The sequence below is a fragment of the Aedes albopictus genome, chromosome 1, assembly GCF_035046485.1.
Source record: "Aedes albopictus strain Foshan chromosome 1, AalbF5, whole genome shotgun sequence".
Taxonomy (NCBI): domain Eukaryota; kingdom Metazoa; phylum Arthropoda; class Insecta; order Diptera; family Culicidae; genus Aedes; species Aedes albopictus.
Window position 1 is genome coordinate 302,242,315 of NC_085136.1, and position 17,421 is coordinate 302,259,735.

The window sequence follows — 17,421 nt, forward strand, 5'->3', positions numbered from 1 at the left end:
ACAAAACTTGATGGCTTTCGAAGCTATTCACAAACCCTTACATGTCTCCTTACTTTACCTTGGCATTTTAATACAAAACTATCCTAAAATCAAGCACTCACCCTTACATATCCTCGTCATCCTCGATTCCGTACTTTTTCATCAGTTCCAGTTTCCGCTTCTTCAGCAGCGCCGCCTCGATATCCTTCTGACTGGGCACAGGAACGTGCGCCGTAAATCTCGGTCCCAGCAACCCCATCGGATCGTCCTTCTGCTGCTGCCCCTGTTTCTCCTCCATGTCGCCACTTATCCGTGCATCCGACCCGTAAATGTCCTCCTCCGGCTCCACTTCCTTCTGCTCTCCCTTCGCCCTATTTTCCTTCCATTCCTCCACCGCTTTCTGCACGGCCACCCTTTCCGCTTTCTCCTCCAGCGGAAGCAAAATCCCGTCGTCATCGTCCCGATATCCGTAGTAATCCGCATCAATATCCTTCATCAGTTCCGCCCGGGTCTTTTTCGGCGGCGGCGGAGGTTCCTGTTCGAACAGCTCCCGAACCCCCGGCAAATCTTTGGCCGCCCCGAAGTACTTGTAGCCGCGGTTGCCCGGAACTTCCCGGCCTTCGGCATCGAACATCTTCGGACCATACCGCCGATAGTGTGGCCCTCCCAGATCCGAGATCTGATTCTCCCAGTGGCGCTTCTCCCGCAGCAGCTTGTTGATCTCGTCGTTCAGATCCCGGATTCGAAACTCACCCAGACCGGCTACAAAGCGGAATTCCCGTTATAATCCCTTCAAAAAATGAGATTCATACTAAAGGCACTTACCATTTTGTATTTGCGCCACCTTTTTCGATATCTCCCGGATAATCTCCAGGCGCCATTTTTCGCACTTGGGCAGATCCTTGCATTCCGAGGCCAAATACGGACGGCGTTCATTCTTGCCGGTTTCAGCTTCCTTTGCCGCTCGCCATCGGGCCAGTGTGGTCCTGAAGAGAAGAAAGCATACAAAATTGAAGTTGCAAACATGCGACACCGTCGAGGGAATACTTACATGGCTTTTTCGGCGTTTCGGGCCTGGAATTGATGAGAATATTAATATTTTATGTTCAACGTGCATTTATTTCACTCTGTACTTACCATTTTAAGGAAGATCTAGGCAATTTATCACAAAAAAGTTAAAATAAACTGTGGAAATAGAAAAATGCGTGGCTAAACGTCGCGGAGAATCTGTAAACAAAATTCGAAGCGAAGTGTTGTGAGAGCTCGCCATTGAGAACTGTCAAATATACAACAGGGCTGTGCAGATTTTCTCAAGATGTAGGAGGTATTCATTGAAGGTAGGAACAAGGTCTTTCTGCATCTGAGACGAGACTTGCGAAAACGGTCTTGCAAGGGCGTAGCCAGCTTTTCGGTCAGGGGGGGGGGGGGGGGGCAAGCACCCTTAGTAAAAATGTACCTACTAGCTTTTATAACTAAACGCAACACGATGAAATTGAATATAATAACATTATATTCTAAAAGCTTTATTTAACCCTTAACCCTGTTGTATTTTGTACAATACGTTAACAAAAACTCGCCTGATCTACACAAACCAACGTGGTGCTGGTAGCGATGGCTAATTTCTGGAAGATTAAGGGTTTTTATTTACTTGTGCAATATTTTTCTTTGATTTTTTTGTCAATGTCTACAAATTATGAACTCCTTTGAGGATAAACCTAGAATTTCCTGGTTCCTGTTTGCTTCCATTTCTAGATTGAGTTTGAATAAGGGCGAAAGTAACATGAGAGAGTTCTCTTCATCGACTCTCTCTTCTGCAAATTAAAGTGACAAGATGAAAATTCAATAGAACTTTTTTACACTTAGACGCTAGATTGCATCGCAACCTAGCGATTTATATCCAAAAAGTGCAACCTTACTTTCATCTTGTCACTTTAATTTGAAGAAGAGAAAGTCGATGAAGAGAACTCTCTCATGTTACTTTCGCCCTTATTTAAACTCAATCTAGATTTATCTTCCAATACTATTTGCTGGAGAAATTCCTCCAGAATTTTTTGAATTTTTGAATTCCAGAAGGAATTTCTGTAAGAATTTCAAAAAATAGACCTGTACGAATTCCTGGAAAAATTTTGGGAGAGATACCTAGCGAAATTTCTGAAGAGATCACATGAGGAAATCCTAGATAAATTTCTGGAGGATTCCTTGGGGGAAATTCTGGAGAAATTTCTGTAGGAATTCTGGACGGAATCCCTAGTAAAATTTCATAAGAAATGTCTTTAAAAATTCCTATATGAAATCTTAGATAAATTTGTGAAGGTATCCTTGGAGGAATGCCTTTAGAAACTTCTGAGCAAATTCCTGGCGTAATTCCTGGAAGAATTTCCTTGAGCAAATTTTTGGGTGAATTCTTGGAATCCCTAGGAGAATTCTGGGAGAAGTTTCTAAAGAAATCTCCAGAGGAACTCTAGGAGGAATTGCTGGAGAAATTTCTGAAAAAAATCCCTTGAAAAATTCCAGGAGGATTTCCTGAAAGAACCCTTGGAGGAATTTCTGGAGGATTCCCTGGTGGAATCTCTGGAAATATCCCTCGAAAAATTCGTGGAGAAATCCCTGAAGGAATTGCTGGAGGAATATCTGGAGGATGTCACAATAGATCAAAACAATGGTCGCAGTGATGCTAATACCCAACACGGAATAAAAAAAATCTGGAGGAATCCCTGAAAATTTCCTCAAAGTATTCCTGGAGAATTTCCTGAAAGAATCTTTGAAGAAATCCCAAGAGGATTTCCAGGAGAAATTCCTGGACTAATTGCTGGCTTAATTCCTGAAGGATGCCAGGAATATTCCGGAAGAAATTCCTGGCGTATTTCCTGGAGGTATTCCGGAAGAAATTTCCTGGGGAAATTCCTAGATAACATCCCAGAGGAATAAATGAAGGAGTTCCTAGTGGTATTCCTGTGGAAATTTCTGGAGGAATCTCTAGAGGAATTCTTGAAGGAATTACTGGATGAATATCTAGAGTAATCTCCAGAAGAATTCTGAGAGATTTCTGTTTCTATTTCTGTTATTTTTCTATTTTTGAAAGAACCCCTTGAGAGATTCCTGGAGGAATTTCATGTGGAATTGCAAGTGGAATTCCTGGAGAAATTCTCAAAGAAATTCCTGAAGGAATCCCAGGGGGTTTCCTTGAAGAAATTGGTGAAGAAATCCCTGGAGGAATATCTGGAGGAATCCCTGGTGGAATACCTGGAGGAATCCCTGGAAAACTCCTGAAGGAATTCCTGGAGAATATTCTTGAAGAATTTCTGAAGAAATCTCAAGAGGATTTCCTGGAAGAATCTTTGGAGAAACTTCTGGAGGATTTCCTGAAGGAATCTTCAAAGAATTTCCTGAAGAGATTTTTCATGGAGAAATCTCTGGAAGAATCCCTTCAGGAGGCAAATCCCCTGGAGGAATATCTGGAGAAATCAGGAAGCAATTCCTGATGAAACCTCGGGAGAAATTTCTGGAGAAATACCTAGAGGAATTGCTGACATAATTTCTGAAAGATGTCCAGGAGCAATTCCTGGGGTAGTTTCTGATGAAATTACTGGGGTTATTCCTGGAGAAATTCCTGGATAAAATCCTGGAGGAATACCTAGAGGAATCACTAGAGGTATTTCTTTGGGAATTTCTGGAGGAATCTCTAGGAGAAATTTTCGGAAGAATTACTGGATGAATTTCTAGAGAAATTCTGGGAGAATTCTATTTCTATTCTTTTGTTTTTCTGTTTCTGATATCCTGGAGGAATTTCAGGCGGAATTTCTGGAGGAATTCTTGGATAAATCTTTGAAAGAATGCCTGAAGGAATCTCTGGAGGAATCCTAGAAGCAGTTAGTAAAGAAGTCCCTGGGGGGATCCCTGAAGAATTACTGATGGTATTCCTCCAGGAATTTCCTGCAAGAATTTATGAAGAAATCCCTAGAGGATTTCCAGGCAGAATCCTCTGGAGGATTTCCTGGAGGAAACCCTGAAATATTCCTGAGGTATTCCTGGAGAATTTCCTGGAAGAATTTCTGAGAAAATCTCCAGAAGAATTTCTGGAAAAATTCCTGGGGAAATTGTTGACATAATTTCTGAAGGATGTCCAGGAGCAATTCCTAGATCAATTCCTAGAGAAATATCTGGAGGAATTCCTGATGAAATTCTTGGGGTAATTACTGAAGATTTTTCTGGAATCAAGGGGTGAATCACTCTAGGAACATCTGATGTATGAAAAACATTCGTTGCATTCAAATGCATTTTTATGCATTCATTGATTCATTCAGTAAACAAGCAACCCATGGATTGCTACAATACTTAACTGTTGTCATTATCAGTGTTCGATAACAAACTTTATCGACCCAAACACCCAAACTAGCGTGTTGAAGGTGGCAACGATAACATCCCCAACTGTATTTCTTTGTATTTATTTTACATTCTGTTTTGTTAAGACCAAAACATCCGCAGTTTTGCCCGCATCGGTAGAGTATCCTAAGCCCTGCTACCCACTAAAATTGATTAGCTGCCTAGCATTAAATTGATCTGATTCTAAGTGTCCGTATTTTTAAACGTGTCCGTGTTTTTAAGTGCTTTTAAAGCGTAGTTTTATCAGTCAAAAAGTGTTGTCTGTTCACATGTATCTAGTACTGTACTTCGGACTCTATGGATTACTGCACGAATTAATTCTGACCTGCTTACTCTCACACGAAATTTGACGTTTGAGAGGTGTCGGCACCACTCAAACGTCAAATTTTTTGTGAGAGGAAGCAGGCCAGCATAAATTCGTGCAGTGGACCATATTCGATAGTTGAAGCTTTTATGATTTTATTTTATATAATCGCCAATATAAATACCAAAAGGAGGGCATCCATAAATTATGTCACGCGTGGGTGGTGGAGGGGGGATTGTGAAAGTGTGACAAGCGATGCATTAAGCATAGGCAAATCCCATACGAAGGGGGAGAGGGTAGAGAATACTCTATTTTAGCGTGACGTACTCAATTCTCCCTAAAACAACTAAAAGTAAAAATACATTTTAATTTTCGCTCGACTCTTCCATCTTGCAGTAAAAAATTACAATTACAATGTGTATATATTTAAGGTTCTTAAAGCTATATTATTCCCCAAACCAGCTGGTTACAGTTAGACCCTTAAAGTCCAGCATATTTACACTGGTGGGAGAACTAGTCCAGCTGCCGTTTCCAGTCGATTCAAGGACAGTTCCTGCAATAAGAATTCACGATATAGGTTTCATGACTTAGTCAACAGTTAATTTAATATGTCTAATTAAATGTTAATAACTTACAATTACACGGTTCCTGCCCAAATTGTCCATTTCAATAGTTTACTTTTGAGCTGAACACGAAACACATCATAACGGTTTTCTCAATACAGCTGTGGTTTGACATTCGCATATGTATCAATGCTAAGTTGATGGGAAATTTAAAAAAAAATGCATTTCCATACATTGAATGCAAATTAAATGCACATTCAAAGAGCGATCTGCCCCTTGTCTGGAATAGTTCTTGGAGATATTCCTGGATAAAATCTTGGAGGAATTGCTAGAGGTTCTCCTTTGGGAATTGCTGGCGGAATCCGTGAGGGAATCTCTGGAGGAATTCCTTCAACAACTTCTGGATGAATTTCTGGGGGAATCTATGGAGAAGCTCTGGGAGAAAATTCTGAAAAAAAATCCCCTGAGAAATTTACGGAGGGATTTCAAGAGAAATCTCTGGAGGAATTCCTGGAGAAATCTCTGGAAAAATCCCTGAAAAAGTTACTGGACGAGTTTAAGCGGAATTCCTAGAGAAATATCTGTAGCGATTCCTGGAGGGAAAACTGGAAGATTTCTTGGTGGAATTTCTGGAAAAATTCCAGAAGGTATTCCTAGAAAAAACCCTGGAAGAATTTCTGAAGCAATCCCTAATTTATGATGGTGTTCCTTGATTAATTCCTGGTGTAATTCCTGGAGGAATCCCTGAAAAATTCTTGAAGGTATTCCTGGAGAATATTCTTGAAGAATTTCTGGAGAAATCCCTAGGAGATTTCCTGGAAGAATGCTTGGAGAAACTTCTGCAGATTCCATGGAGAAAACTCTGGAGGAATCCCTTAAGCAATTCCGGATGGAATCTCATGAGAAATTCCCGGAGAAATACCTAGAGGAATTGTTGACATAATTTCTGCAAGAAGTCCAGGACCAATTCCTAGAGAAATTCCTGGGGGAATTCATGTAGAAATTCCTGGGGTAATTCCTAGATAAGTTCCTGGAGAAATTCCTGGATAAAATCCTGGAGAAATTCCTAGAGGTATTCCTTTGGGGATTTCTGGATTACTGGATGAATTTCTAGAGGAATTCTGTGAAATTCCTAGTTTTATTCTATTATTTTTCTATTTCTGAAAAAATCCCTTGAGAAAACCCCGGAGGAATTTCTAGCAGAATTTCTGGAGGAATTCTTGGATAAATCCTCGAAGGAATTCCTGCAGAAATCCTTGGAGGAATCCTAGAAGCAGTTTGTAAAGAAATTCCTGTGGGAGTCCCTGAAAAAAATGCTGATTGTATTCCTCCAAGAATTTCCTGGAAGAATTTATGAAGAAATCCCTAGAAGATTTCCAAAAATAAACTTCAGAGGAACTTTTGGGGGATTTCCTGGAGGAATCTTCAGAGGATTTCCTGGAGGAATCCTTGAAAAATTGAGGGTATTCCTGGAGAATTTACTGGAAGAATGTCTGAAAAAAATTCCAGAAGAATTTCTGGAAAAAATCCTGGAGAAATTGTTGACATAACTTCTGAAGGATGTCCAGGAGCAATTCCTGGATCAATTCCTAGAGAAATTGCTGGAGGTATTCCTGAAGAAATTCTTGGGGTGATTCCTGGAATAGTTCTTGGAGAAATTCCTAAATAAAATCTTGGAGGAATTGCTGGAGGTTGTCCTTTGGGAATTGCTGGCGGAATCCTTGAAGGAATTCTAGGAGTAGTAATTCCTTCAACATTTTGTGGATGAATTTCTGGAGGAATCTCTAGAGAAGCTTTGGGAGAAATTTCTGAAAAAATCGCCTGGGAAATTCCCGGAGGAATTTCTAAAGAAATCCCTGAAAAAAAAACACTAGAAAAGTTCCTGGAGGAGATTTAAGTGCAAATCCTGGAGGAATGCCTGTAGCAATTCCTGGAGGGAATACTGGAAGATTTCTTGGCGGAATTTCTGGAAAAAAATCCAGAAGGTATTCCTAGAAAAAAATCCTGGAAGAATTCCTGAAGGAATCCCTGAAGGATTTCCTGGAGTAATTCCTAGAGGAATTCCTGAAGAAATTCGTGGATGAATCTCTTAGGGAATTCGTATAGGAATACCAGAAATAATTCCTCAAGAAATCGCAGATGGACTTCTTGAACAAATTCGGGAGGAATCCTTACAAGAGTTTCTGAAGAAACTCCAGAAGGAAACCCGGAAGAAATTTCAAGAGGAATTACTAAGGGAATCCCTAAGCAGTTCCTGGAGGAAGTACTGAATCAATTCCTATAAAAGTTCCTTAAAACAATGAGGAATTGCTGGAGGAACCCTAAAAAGAGTTCGTGGGAGAATCTTTGGAGGATGTTTAAAATAAGTTGTTTCAGAAAGAATCACAGAAGGATGTCCCGAGTTAAGTCCTGCATAAATTCTTGGAGGAATCCCTGGGGGATATCCTAGAAGAACACCCGTAGAGATTAACGGAGGAATCTTTAGAAATACTCCTGGAGGAATACAGTCTGGATTCGCTGGTTGGGTCACGACTGCGCCCCGATTATCGAATCGTGTTCGTTCGTTGGGGCAACTGACAACTGATCAAAATGATCTAGACACACGCAAGTGACAAGAAAGACGTCATGAAACACTTACATACTTGCGCAAACGTTCTGTATACAGGAGCTGTGATGCGACGGCAGTCAGACGTCAAACTCGTTTTGACATCTGTTTTGACATTGACAGTGCTTTTTAGTTGGGTTTTGCCCCAACCAGTGAACATTCAACCATCGAGACAGCCCATCTAACGAGCTCTCAACGAACGAATCGTCACTGTATCTATAAGAATTCCTGTAGGAATTTCTGGAGAAATATCTATACGCATTTCAATTCCCAGAGGATCCCTGGAATAATTCTTAGAGGAATTGCTGAAGAAATTGATCGAGAATTCCCAGTAAAAATTTCTGAAGAAATTGCAGATGGAATCCTTGGAGAAATCCTGAAGGAATACTAATAAGAGTTCATGGAAGAACGCCTTGGGGAATCCCTGTGGCAGTTCCTGAAGAAACCCCAGGAGAAATCCTGGGGAATTCCTAAATAGTTCCTGGAGGAATTATTGGATTATTTTTTGAAGAACTTCTGAAGGAATTCTAAAAAGTGTTCCTGGGGGAACCCTTGGAGGATTTTTTCAAATAATTCCAGGAATTGTTTCTGAAATAAACACAGAAGACATTCCCGGTCGAATTCTTGGAGGAATGCTTGAAGGAAAATCTGGAGGAATCCTGGTAGCAATCCCATGATGAATACCTTAGGAAATCCCAGGAAAGCTTTCTTAACAAATTCCTAGAAGAATTTCTGTAGGAAAAAAATGAAGGCATCCATGTCTGCAATATTATTTGGACGAATTATTGTTGGAATTTTTGGATGGAGAATGTTTTGTACAAAGATTTATGGAACTTCTGGAAATTTCGCAAAATTTAACCATTCATCCAAGCTTGTTATTTGGTTAAATTCTATGATAAGATTGAAGTATTTAGATCTCTTGGAGAAATACTTGGCGAAATTTCCTGTGATTCTCAAGAAAAAAAAAGGTTGGATAATTGTGGATAAAAACCTCAACTATTAGAATAGTCTAGACCTAGAGAATAGTTTTTTTTATATAATTTCTGGAACACTTGAATTATTGACAATCTTTGAGTTGGCTTGAATGTAAAAAAATCTGTCGGCCAGGGGGGGGGCCACGGCCCCCCCTGCCCCCCCTCTGGCTACGCCCTTGCGGTCTTGTTTTTCTCCAGTTCGTTATTTTTTTCTTCCTGGGGGAATGACACTTCCTTTGCTAACCAGAAAAAACCGCATTTTGTTAGCAGAGCTTAAAAGAAAAGAACTTGCTTCTTCGAGTAGTAACAGTGGAATGAAATTTTTTTATTATTCTATATTTACAGGTTACTGCGATTATACATTTAATATTTGAATTTCAACCGATTGCTTCGATTGAGCTGTTTCGGTATCTCAACACTCCTCCTCGAAACGCCCAGGAAGTACACCAGCCGTGGATCGATGCTGCGTCAACTTAATTTTATTCAACGGCTTGGTGAGCATGTCCGCAACCATATGCTCAGAGGGGCAATAGATTACGGTCAGCACACCTTGTTGAACGAGGTCCTTGGTGAACTGGAACTTGGTATCAACGTGTTTGGATCTTCGTTCCAGCCGTTCCGACTCCAGTTGCCGGATCGCACTCTGATTATCCTCGTAGAGCAGGATTTTACTCGCCGGTTCACCTACGTCTGCCATAAGCTTCCGGATCCAAAGCAGTTCTTGACCAACTTCAGCTGCTGCAATGAATTCCGCCTCGGTTGAGGACAAGGCGACGCAGGTCTGCTTTCTCGCTGCCCAACTTATCACACCACCGCCAAAAGTGATGAGGAAACCGCTGTTGGATTTTCTGTCCCGGTGATCTCCAGCCCAATCCGCGTCCACGAAAGCCTTCAGGTCAGCATTGTTGCCACCCAACTTGAGCTGGAAATGCTTCGTCGCCAGGAGGTAACGCATCGTGCGCTTCGCTTCAGTCCAATCATTTGTATTCGGCTCGCTCACTTTCCGTCCAAGTAATGACACGCTGATCGCTACATCTGGCCTCGTATTGACGGCTATGTAGAGCAAACCGCCAACCAAGCTAGAGTACGATACATTGTTTGGTAGCTTACTGATCTCCTCCTCCTTTGCTTGTAGGTAGCCGGGATCCATCGGGATGAGTGATGGCTTCGCCATGTCAAGGCCGAATCGCGACCCCAGTCGCTGGATGTAGCATCGCTGGTTCAACGAAAAATTTCCATCGGATGACCGCTCCACCTGTATGCCAAGATACTGTCGTACGTCACCCAGAGGCACTATGTTGAACTGCTCCGACAAGGCTCGCAATATCGCTTCATACTCGCTTTCGGTCTCACAGACGATGAGCATGTCGTCCACGTACAGGAGGATGAACACTTGCTTGTTTCCCCTAGTACGCACGTATAAACACGCGTCGGCGGTTGACTGGATGAATCCGAGTTCCTTCAGCCTGCTATCGATCGTCCGGTTCCAGATTCGTCCGGATTGCTTCAAGCCGTAGATGCTTTTCTTCAGGTGGCAGACTTCTCCGGGTGAACCGATTTCGTACCCCTTCGGCTGTCGCATGTATACCGGCTCCGTTAGAGTCCCGTACAGATAGGCCGTTTTGATGTCAACGTGCTTCACTAAAAATTGACGCCGAGTGGCAATGGTTAAGAGTGTGCGAAAAGTTACCTGTTTCGCCACCGGCGCGAACACCTGGTCGTAGTCAGTGCCAAACTTCTGACTGAAACCTTGAGCGACCAGTCTTGCCTTGTAACGAGTGACACGTCCGTGCTCATCCAGCTTACGTTTGAACAGCCACTTCGATCTGACTGCCTTTCGTCCTTCCGGGAGGGCTCCAACGGTCCAGGTCGAGTTCTGACGGTGTGACATCATCTCTTCATCCATGGCTGCCTTCCACGAATCGCTCTCGGGTCCATTTACTGCCTCATCGAAAGTTGTTGGTTCTGCAACGAGCGCCATGTTGCTCATTTCACGGTACCGCTGTGGGGCGACACCCTTATTTGGCCGCTCGGATCTTCGGACAATAGTTTCGTTCAGGTCTTCGTGAACGAATTCATCGCAGGAGTCGAAATCGGTATCGGTTGCAGCCGACAATCCGTCCTCTTCATCGTCTGGATCGCTTGCTGGTTCCTCGGTCGGTGCTTGATTCGACGCCGCAATAGGGGACAACGGATTTAGGATGTCCGCGTATGACTCCTCCTCCAGATTTGGAACGTCGGTACCGGCTTGGACCAGCTCCTCCTCAACGAATTTGACGTCTCGGCTGATGACCAACTTGTTAGTGGCCAAATCGATGAACCGGTATGCCTTATGGTTGTTGGAATAGCCGACGAACGTCATTTCCTTCGCCTTGTCCTGTAGCTTGCTTCGCTTTTCCTTTGGCACGTGGACGAACGCTTTGCACCCAAACACCTTCAGATGCGACACGTTCGGTTTGCGTCCCCACCAGAGCTCATACGGTGTCGTCTCCACCACACGAGAGGGAAGGTGATTCTGGAGATACACGGCCGTACTGGTTGCCTCGGCCCAATATCTTGACGGCATCCTGGCATCCATCAGCATGCACCGACACATTTCGATGACGTATCGGTTTCGTCGTTCCGCCACTCCATTCTGCTGTGGCGAATATCCAGCAGTGAATTCGGGGTGGATGCCATGCTTGCGGTAGAACTCCATCAGTGCTTCGCTCGAGTACTCCCCTCCCCTGTCTGACCGGATGCGCTTGGGATATCTTCCGAACTGGGTGCGAACGTAGTTGCAGAATTCTTCGATACGGTCGGCGACCTCGGATTTTTTCGAGGGGGTCTCCAGGGGTCCATACACGTCGGAGTGGATGAGGTCCAACGGCGCGTTGGTTTTCTTCTCGGTGGTCTTGGGGAAGGGAGTTCGAGCCTGCTTTCCTCTGACACAGCATTCACAGCCTTCGCGTATTCCGCAATCAGCCACCGTCATTCCGTTGACCAGCTTCTTTTTCAGCAGTACGTCCAATGCATCTGGCTCGCGATGCCCAAACCGCCGGTGCCACGTGTGTTGGCAATCTCGCTTGTGAGATGCTGCCACTTGCGAGGCGAACGCTTGTTCCGGTTTGTCGAGTCGATACAGCCCTTTACGTTTTGTTGCTATGGCAATCTCGTTGCCATTGACGACGATTTTGCATTTTTCACCGTCAAACTTCACCTCCGCCTTCCGGTTGGTCATAGTAAGCACTGACAAAAGGCTTGCTGACAGCTTCGGCACAAACATCACGTGGTGCAATCGAATTTTGTTCGTCCTTCCAGAACCGTCCACGCATTGGATCACGCCGGTCCCAGTACCAGCTACAGCCACTACGCGGCCGTCGGCCAACTCTACCTCACCTGTCGCCGGTTCCAGCTCGTCGAAAAATTCCCTGTTGGACGTCATGTGCGAACTTGCACCGGAATCGATGATCCAGTCGTTCACCGTGGCCCCGCTCCCGATGGTCAGAGCATACATACCGCTGTCCCGGGCAACCTTCGCGTTTTGCCTCTTGCCGCCTCTCGTCTCTTTCTGCTGCTTGCAGTCACGTTGCTTGTGGCCAGGTTGCTTGCACAAATGGCACACAATTGATTTACGACCAGCAGCTTTCAGTGCCGATCCGCCGGTCGAATTTCGGTTTTGCTTGCTCACCTCGTCCAGCAGCTTCTCTCGGATGAGGTTCAACGTCAGGGCATCGTCCGCACGCGTTTCCAGAGCGGTTGTCAACGCGTTAAACGATTTGGGTAGCCCTCGCAGGATAAAGGCCACCATGGTGTCTTCTCCCAGGTCCTTTCCTGCGCTGCACAACTTGGTGTACAGTTCCTCCATTTTCGTGAGATAGTCGTCCATATCCTCACCTTCCGTATACCGGGTCTCGCACATCCGCTGCAGTAACGAAACCCTGGTGGACAGCGTTGCCTTCTGGTGATGCTTGGCCAACGCCGCCCAAGCTTCCTTCGCCGTCGTCGTCGCTCGAATTACACCGAACTGGTTCTCTTCCAGCAGCAGCAAAATCGTGGCACGTGCTTTTTCATCACCTTCTTCCCATTTCGCTGATGCAGCCACTTCCGCTTGACTTCTGCCTGCCGCCGGGGGGTCGTTCTTGACGTAGGTCCACAGACTTTCCCGGATCAGGAGCGCTTCAGTCCGGAGCTTCCAGGCTTCGAAATTTGAATTGTTCAGCTTCGTGGAGTTCTTCAGATCCATCCTATCGCAGGAGAGGCTCCAAGCTTCGAACTTCCAGAAACTTCTTGATGAAAAACGGCACGGTGCTAAAGGCTCATAACCTGTTAGCAGAGCTTAAAAGAAAAGAACTTGCTTCTTCGAGTAGTAACAGTGGAATGAAATTTTTTTATTATTCTATATTTACAGGTTACTGCGATTATACATTTAATATTTTAATTTCAACCGATTGCTTCGATTGAGCTGTTTCGGTATCTCAACACATTTATCCGTTGCTAACCATCGTTAATCGCGTCTAATGCCTGGTTTAGACTGTTCAATAAAAAAACGAGCATGTGAGTTGTAAACTTCTCAAACATGTTCAATCCAATGGAGAATGGAATGACGTGTTTAAACTGATCAAATGGCTTGGGCGTCCACTTGCATGCTCTTGAATGCATCTCTATTGAAGCAAGTGTTTACACCTAGGTTGACACTGTTCAACTCGTGCGGTGCGTAAGCAAACTGAATTGAATTCAGCTCAGTTGACAGATAACTTGAATTCAACTTACATGAATCGCGTGTTCAGACGGGGCAAGTGAGATGATTTCGTTTGACTTGAACAAAAAAGTTGAGCACTTGGTTGAGCATGTTCAACTTTCGTTCAAGTCAAGTCAATTGCTCAACTGGGATGAACAATGGTGTTTACACGTTCAATTCGCATTTAATTGGGCATTTTCTATAGACTTGAATCAAGTCACTTGATCCATGTAAACAAGGCATAACTGCTGCTCAGTTAGCAGCGGTTAGCGACGGTTAAGGGATATTTGCAGTTCATGCGAGGTATGCACTTCAAACGGAATCGCTCAAGTAATTTTCGTTGATTTTCGTTCAGTAGGTACATTATTTTTCCGTGACCGGAATGCTCAAGAAATATTTCTTGAGCAATTTCTTGTCTGAATTTTCCACGCATCGAGATAGGTTAGGAAATTTCTTGCGATCTCCGTACTTCCCATTAGAAGGAATTTTTTGACCTACCGTCTACCCTCGTTGGTTTGACCGCATCTAATCTGAACACTTTTAAATTCGACCCCCGCTAATTTGCACATCGTTTAAGCTAAAAATGGTTTGAACGTCATTCTGCTCATGGAACGGGGTGAAACGGAACGCAGAATCAAAACAAAACAGCAAAAAGGGTTACCATCAATGCGTTTTTCGATGCCCACAGGGTTACTAGAAGTTCAAATTAAAAAATGAGCCCCGTTGGTTTGCATGAGGTGTCGTTGAAACCAACGGGGGCAGATGGTATCTTGATGCATGGGAAATTCCTTGCCCGAATCGCCCAAGAAACCGTTTTTCTTCGATCCCAGTACGACGCAGTTGTGAAGGAATGACAATTCAAATGGCAGTCACTGTGGAAATTTTCTGACAGGAATCGGTCAAGAACTTTTTTTGAGCGATTCCTTTTGTACACGAAACTGGGCTTTAGGAACGAATAAATGCAGATTTTCCGGTCATTTCCCTTGTTTTCTTCTTCCTATCTGTGCACATGACGCATCATCTCACATGCAGTGTGACTGAATCCTCGCTCTTATATACAGAAGATTTGTGCAAGTATGTGTTGAATAGTCAGTGATCGTTCCTCATAACTGGTTTTTAGTGAATACTGGCAGCACTGCCGCTGACGCACCATAATAGATCGAGGCTTGTGTTGTTGTTTATAATGCGATTTCTTTTAGTTATAAGTCAACTGTTTCTGTAGAAACACCGAATAAATGTTCTGTGATCCGTAGAAGTGTTCCGTGTGTTTCTTTTGCGATCGTGTAATTTGACCAGATATCGGGGTCGGCCAACAGGTTTTGGGTCCAGTGGCGCGGCGCGAGTGCGAAAAATTGCAGCGAATCGGAAAGAAAGAACATTTGTGTGGCGGAATTATTTTTGCTAGTGCAGAATGGCGGAAGCAAAAGTACAATTCGAACGGCTCAACAATTTCAACTGGGCATGTTGGAAATTTCGGATGGAGTTGCTGTTAGTTAAAGATGAATTACATGAGGTGGTGATGCAACAAAAGCCAACTGTAATTCCCACTGGTTGGATGGCAAAAGATGGGAAGGCGCGAGCAACAATCGGTTTGGCTTTGGACAACGACCAGCTGTGCCATGTTATGGGTGCTTCCACGGCGTATGAGATGTGGGAAGCGTTGAAAAACTACCACGAGCGAGGTTCACTAACGAACAAGATATATGTTTTCCGTAAGCTTTGTTCGCTGAAGCTGGAGGAAGGTGGTAATATGGCAGAGCATTTGATGAGTGTGGCTGAGTTGGTGCATCGTTTAATTGCTCTGGGTGAAGGCCTGCAGGAGCATTGGATTGTGGCCATCATTTTATCGAGCTTACCAAGTAGCTATGATCCCCTCATCACAGCGTTGGAAAGTCGTCCGGTGGAGGAGCTTAAGCAGGATTACGTGAAGGGCAAGCTGCTTGACGAGTGGAAACGGAAGTGTGAGAGTGTGGATCCCGACACGGCGTTAAAAGTTTCCGCTCATGGCCGTAATAAGTTTCGTGTGTCCGGGACTCAAAGTGGCAGCAACGGTAACAACGACAGGAAGAAGAAGAAATGCTACTGCTGCAAGAAATTGGGACATTTTTGGCGAGATTGTCCCAAACTGAATGTAAGTGACGACGACGACGATGATGAAGAAGAAGAAGAAGAAGCCAAAGTTTCAACGGTGCAATCGAAGATGCGGCGGCTGACTCACGACGACAGAAATGTTTGTTTTGCTGCTACTGCAGGTGGAAAACGTAGAGAAGTGGAACCAGCAGAAGATTGGTGTTTGGACTCTGCTTGTTTGATGCATTTAACTGGAAGAGCAGAACTTCTGGAAGGTTTAGTGGCTTGTAAAAGAAAAATTGTTTTGGCAGATGGTAGGGAAATGTTTGCAAGAGGAATTGGTACAGGAAGATTGACAGTAAATAGAGAGAATGGTAAACAAGTGATTCCGATTGAAAATGTGTTGTTCGTGCCAAGACTGATTAGCAATTTGTTGTCTGTTAGTTGTATCGTTGAGAAAGGATTCAGTGTGAGCTTCAAAACTAAAGAGTGTGTGATTATGAAGGAAAACGATGTAATAGCGGTAGGCAAGAAGAACAAAGGGTTGTACGTTATACAATGAAATGGAAGTGCGGGATGCTCATTCAAATTGATGTAGTATGTAGAATGGAGGAGTATTGTAGCCGGAGGAGGAGTAGAAGAACAATATAGAGCTAGGACGGAGCTCACACTGAGGAGGAGTGTTGAATAGTCAGTGATCGTTCCTCATAACTGGTTTTTAGTGAATACTGGCAGCACTGCCGCTGACGCACCATAATAGATCGAGGCTTGTGTTGTTGTTTATAATGCGATTTCTTTTAGTTATAAGTCAACTGTTTCTGTAGAAACACCAAGGGGGAGTCGCTGAGCACATCTTTACTTGCGCCAATTATTTTCAGTGTGCCACCGGGTATTGAATTGTGCCTCAGTGTGCCCCGAAGTGCCACTGCTTGATGATTCAGATTTTGCTTGGCAACTACCAAGACAACCAACTGTTTGTTTTCATTTTGCAGGTCAAATGCACATGGTTGCCTAGTTTTTTCACCCAAACTCAAGTGTCAAAATTGTGCCTCAGAGTGCCTCGGTGTGCCACACAGCTTATAAGACGGTGTGCTTGGCACCTTTTGGCACAAGGTTCCAAGCGACTAGCCCCTTGAGAAACACCGAATAAATGTTCTGTGATCCGTAGAAGTGTTCCGTGTGTTTCTTTTGCGATCGTGTAATTTGACCAGATATCGGGGTCGGCCAACAGTATGTGAGCTCGTATGAGAGTATTTCGTGACGTATTTCTCATTACTTGCGTGTGTCAACAGCATTTTGATCAGTTGTCAGTTGCCCCAACGAACGAACACGGGGAAGATTCAAAAATTACGTCCATCGTTTTTCGGGATTTCTAGACCCCCCCTTCCCCCCTATGTCACGCAAGTTCCCTATACCCAATACACGTACTGTCACACTTTTCTGGACCCCCCCCTCCCCCAAATGTTGGACGTAGTTTTTGAACGTTCCCACCGGTTCGGATTTTGATGTTTCTTGGGGGAAAGTCAAAACAGTTTCATTCTCCTCCTCACCCCTTCACCCACCGTTTGGTGGCGCCAACCGATTGCGATCCCCAAGAAACGTCATAATTCGAATCAGTTATTTGTGCCCGCCACCGCTCGCGGATAAGTGGATTCTCTCAGGCGTGCATTGCTCCATTCTCGGGTTCATTCATCACAAACTTTCAGCGGGAACCTCTCGGATGAATGAATCAGGGAATGAACCAATCATCCCAAATTTTCTAGATACCTTGATTTTTCTCACCCACCCCTGAATTGCATCAGAAACATTGAGAACTGTCAAAC

At 44.0% G+C, this 17,421-nt stretch overlaps 1 protein-coding gene across 1 annotated transcript; it reads right to left on the minus strand.

Annotated features, from left to right (window-relative positions):
* Window positions 1–44: 44 nt before the first annotated feature.
* On the minus strand, window positions 45–1,224 carry LOC109414744 (pre-mRNA-splicing factor ISY1 homolog). The gene is made up of 4 exons (XM_062847052.1): window positions 1,117–1,224; window positions 1,031–1,053; window positions 805–965; window positions 45–741 (listed from the first exon to the last, which is right to left on the minus strand). The coding sequence occupies exons 1-4, from the start codon at window positions 1,117–1,119 to the stop codon at window positions 104–106; spliced, it is 825 nt and encodes a 274-aa protein (XP_062703036.1). The 5' UTR covers window positions 1,120–1,224; the 3' UTR covers window positions 45–103.
* Between the last annotated feature and the right edge of the window lie 16,197 nt (window positions 1,225–17,421).

Coding starts and splice junctions, on each gene's coding strand:
- LOC109414744 (XM_062847052.1), bottom strand. Junction 966..1,030: donor CGAAACGCCGAAAAAGCCAT/GTAAGTATTCCC, acceptor TCTTCTCTTCAG/GACCACACTGGCCCGATGGC. Junction 742..804: donor GGTGGCGCAAATACAAAATG/GTAAGTGCCTTT, acceptor TCCGCTTTGTAG/CCGGTCTGGGTGAGTTTCGA.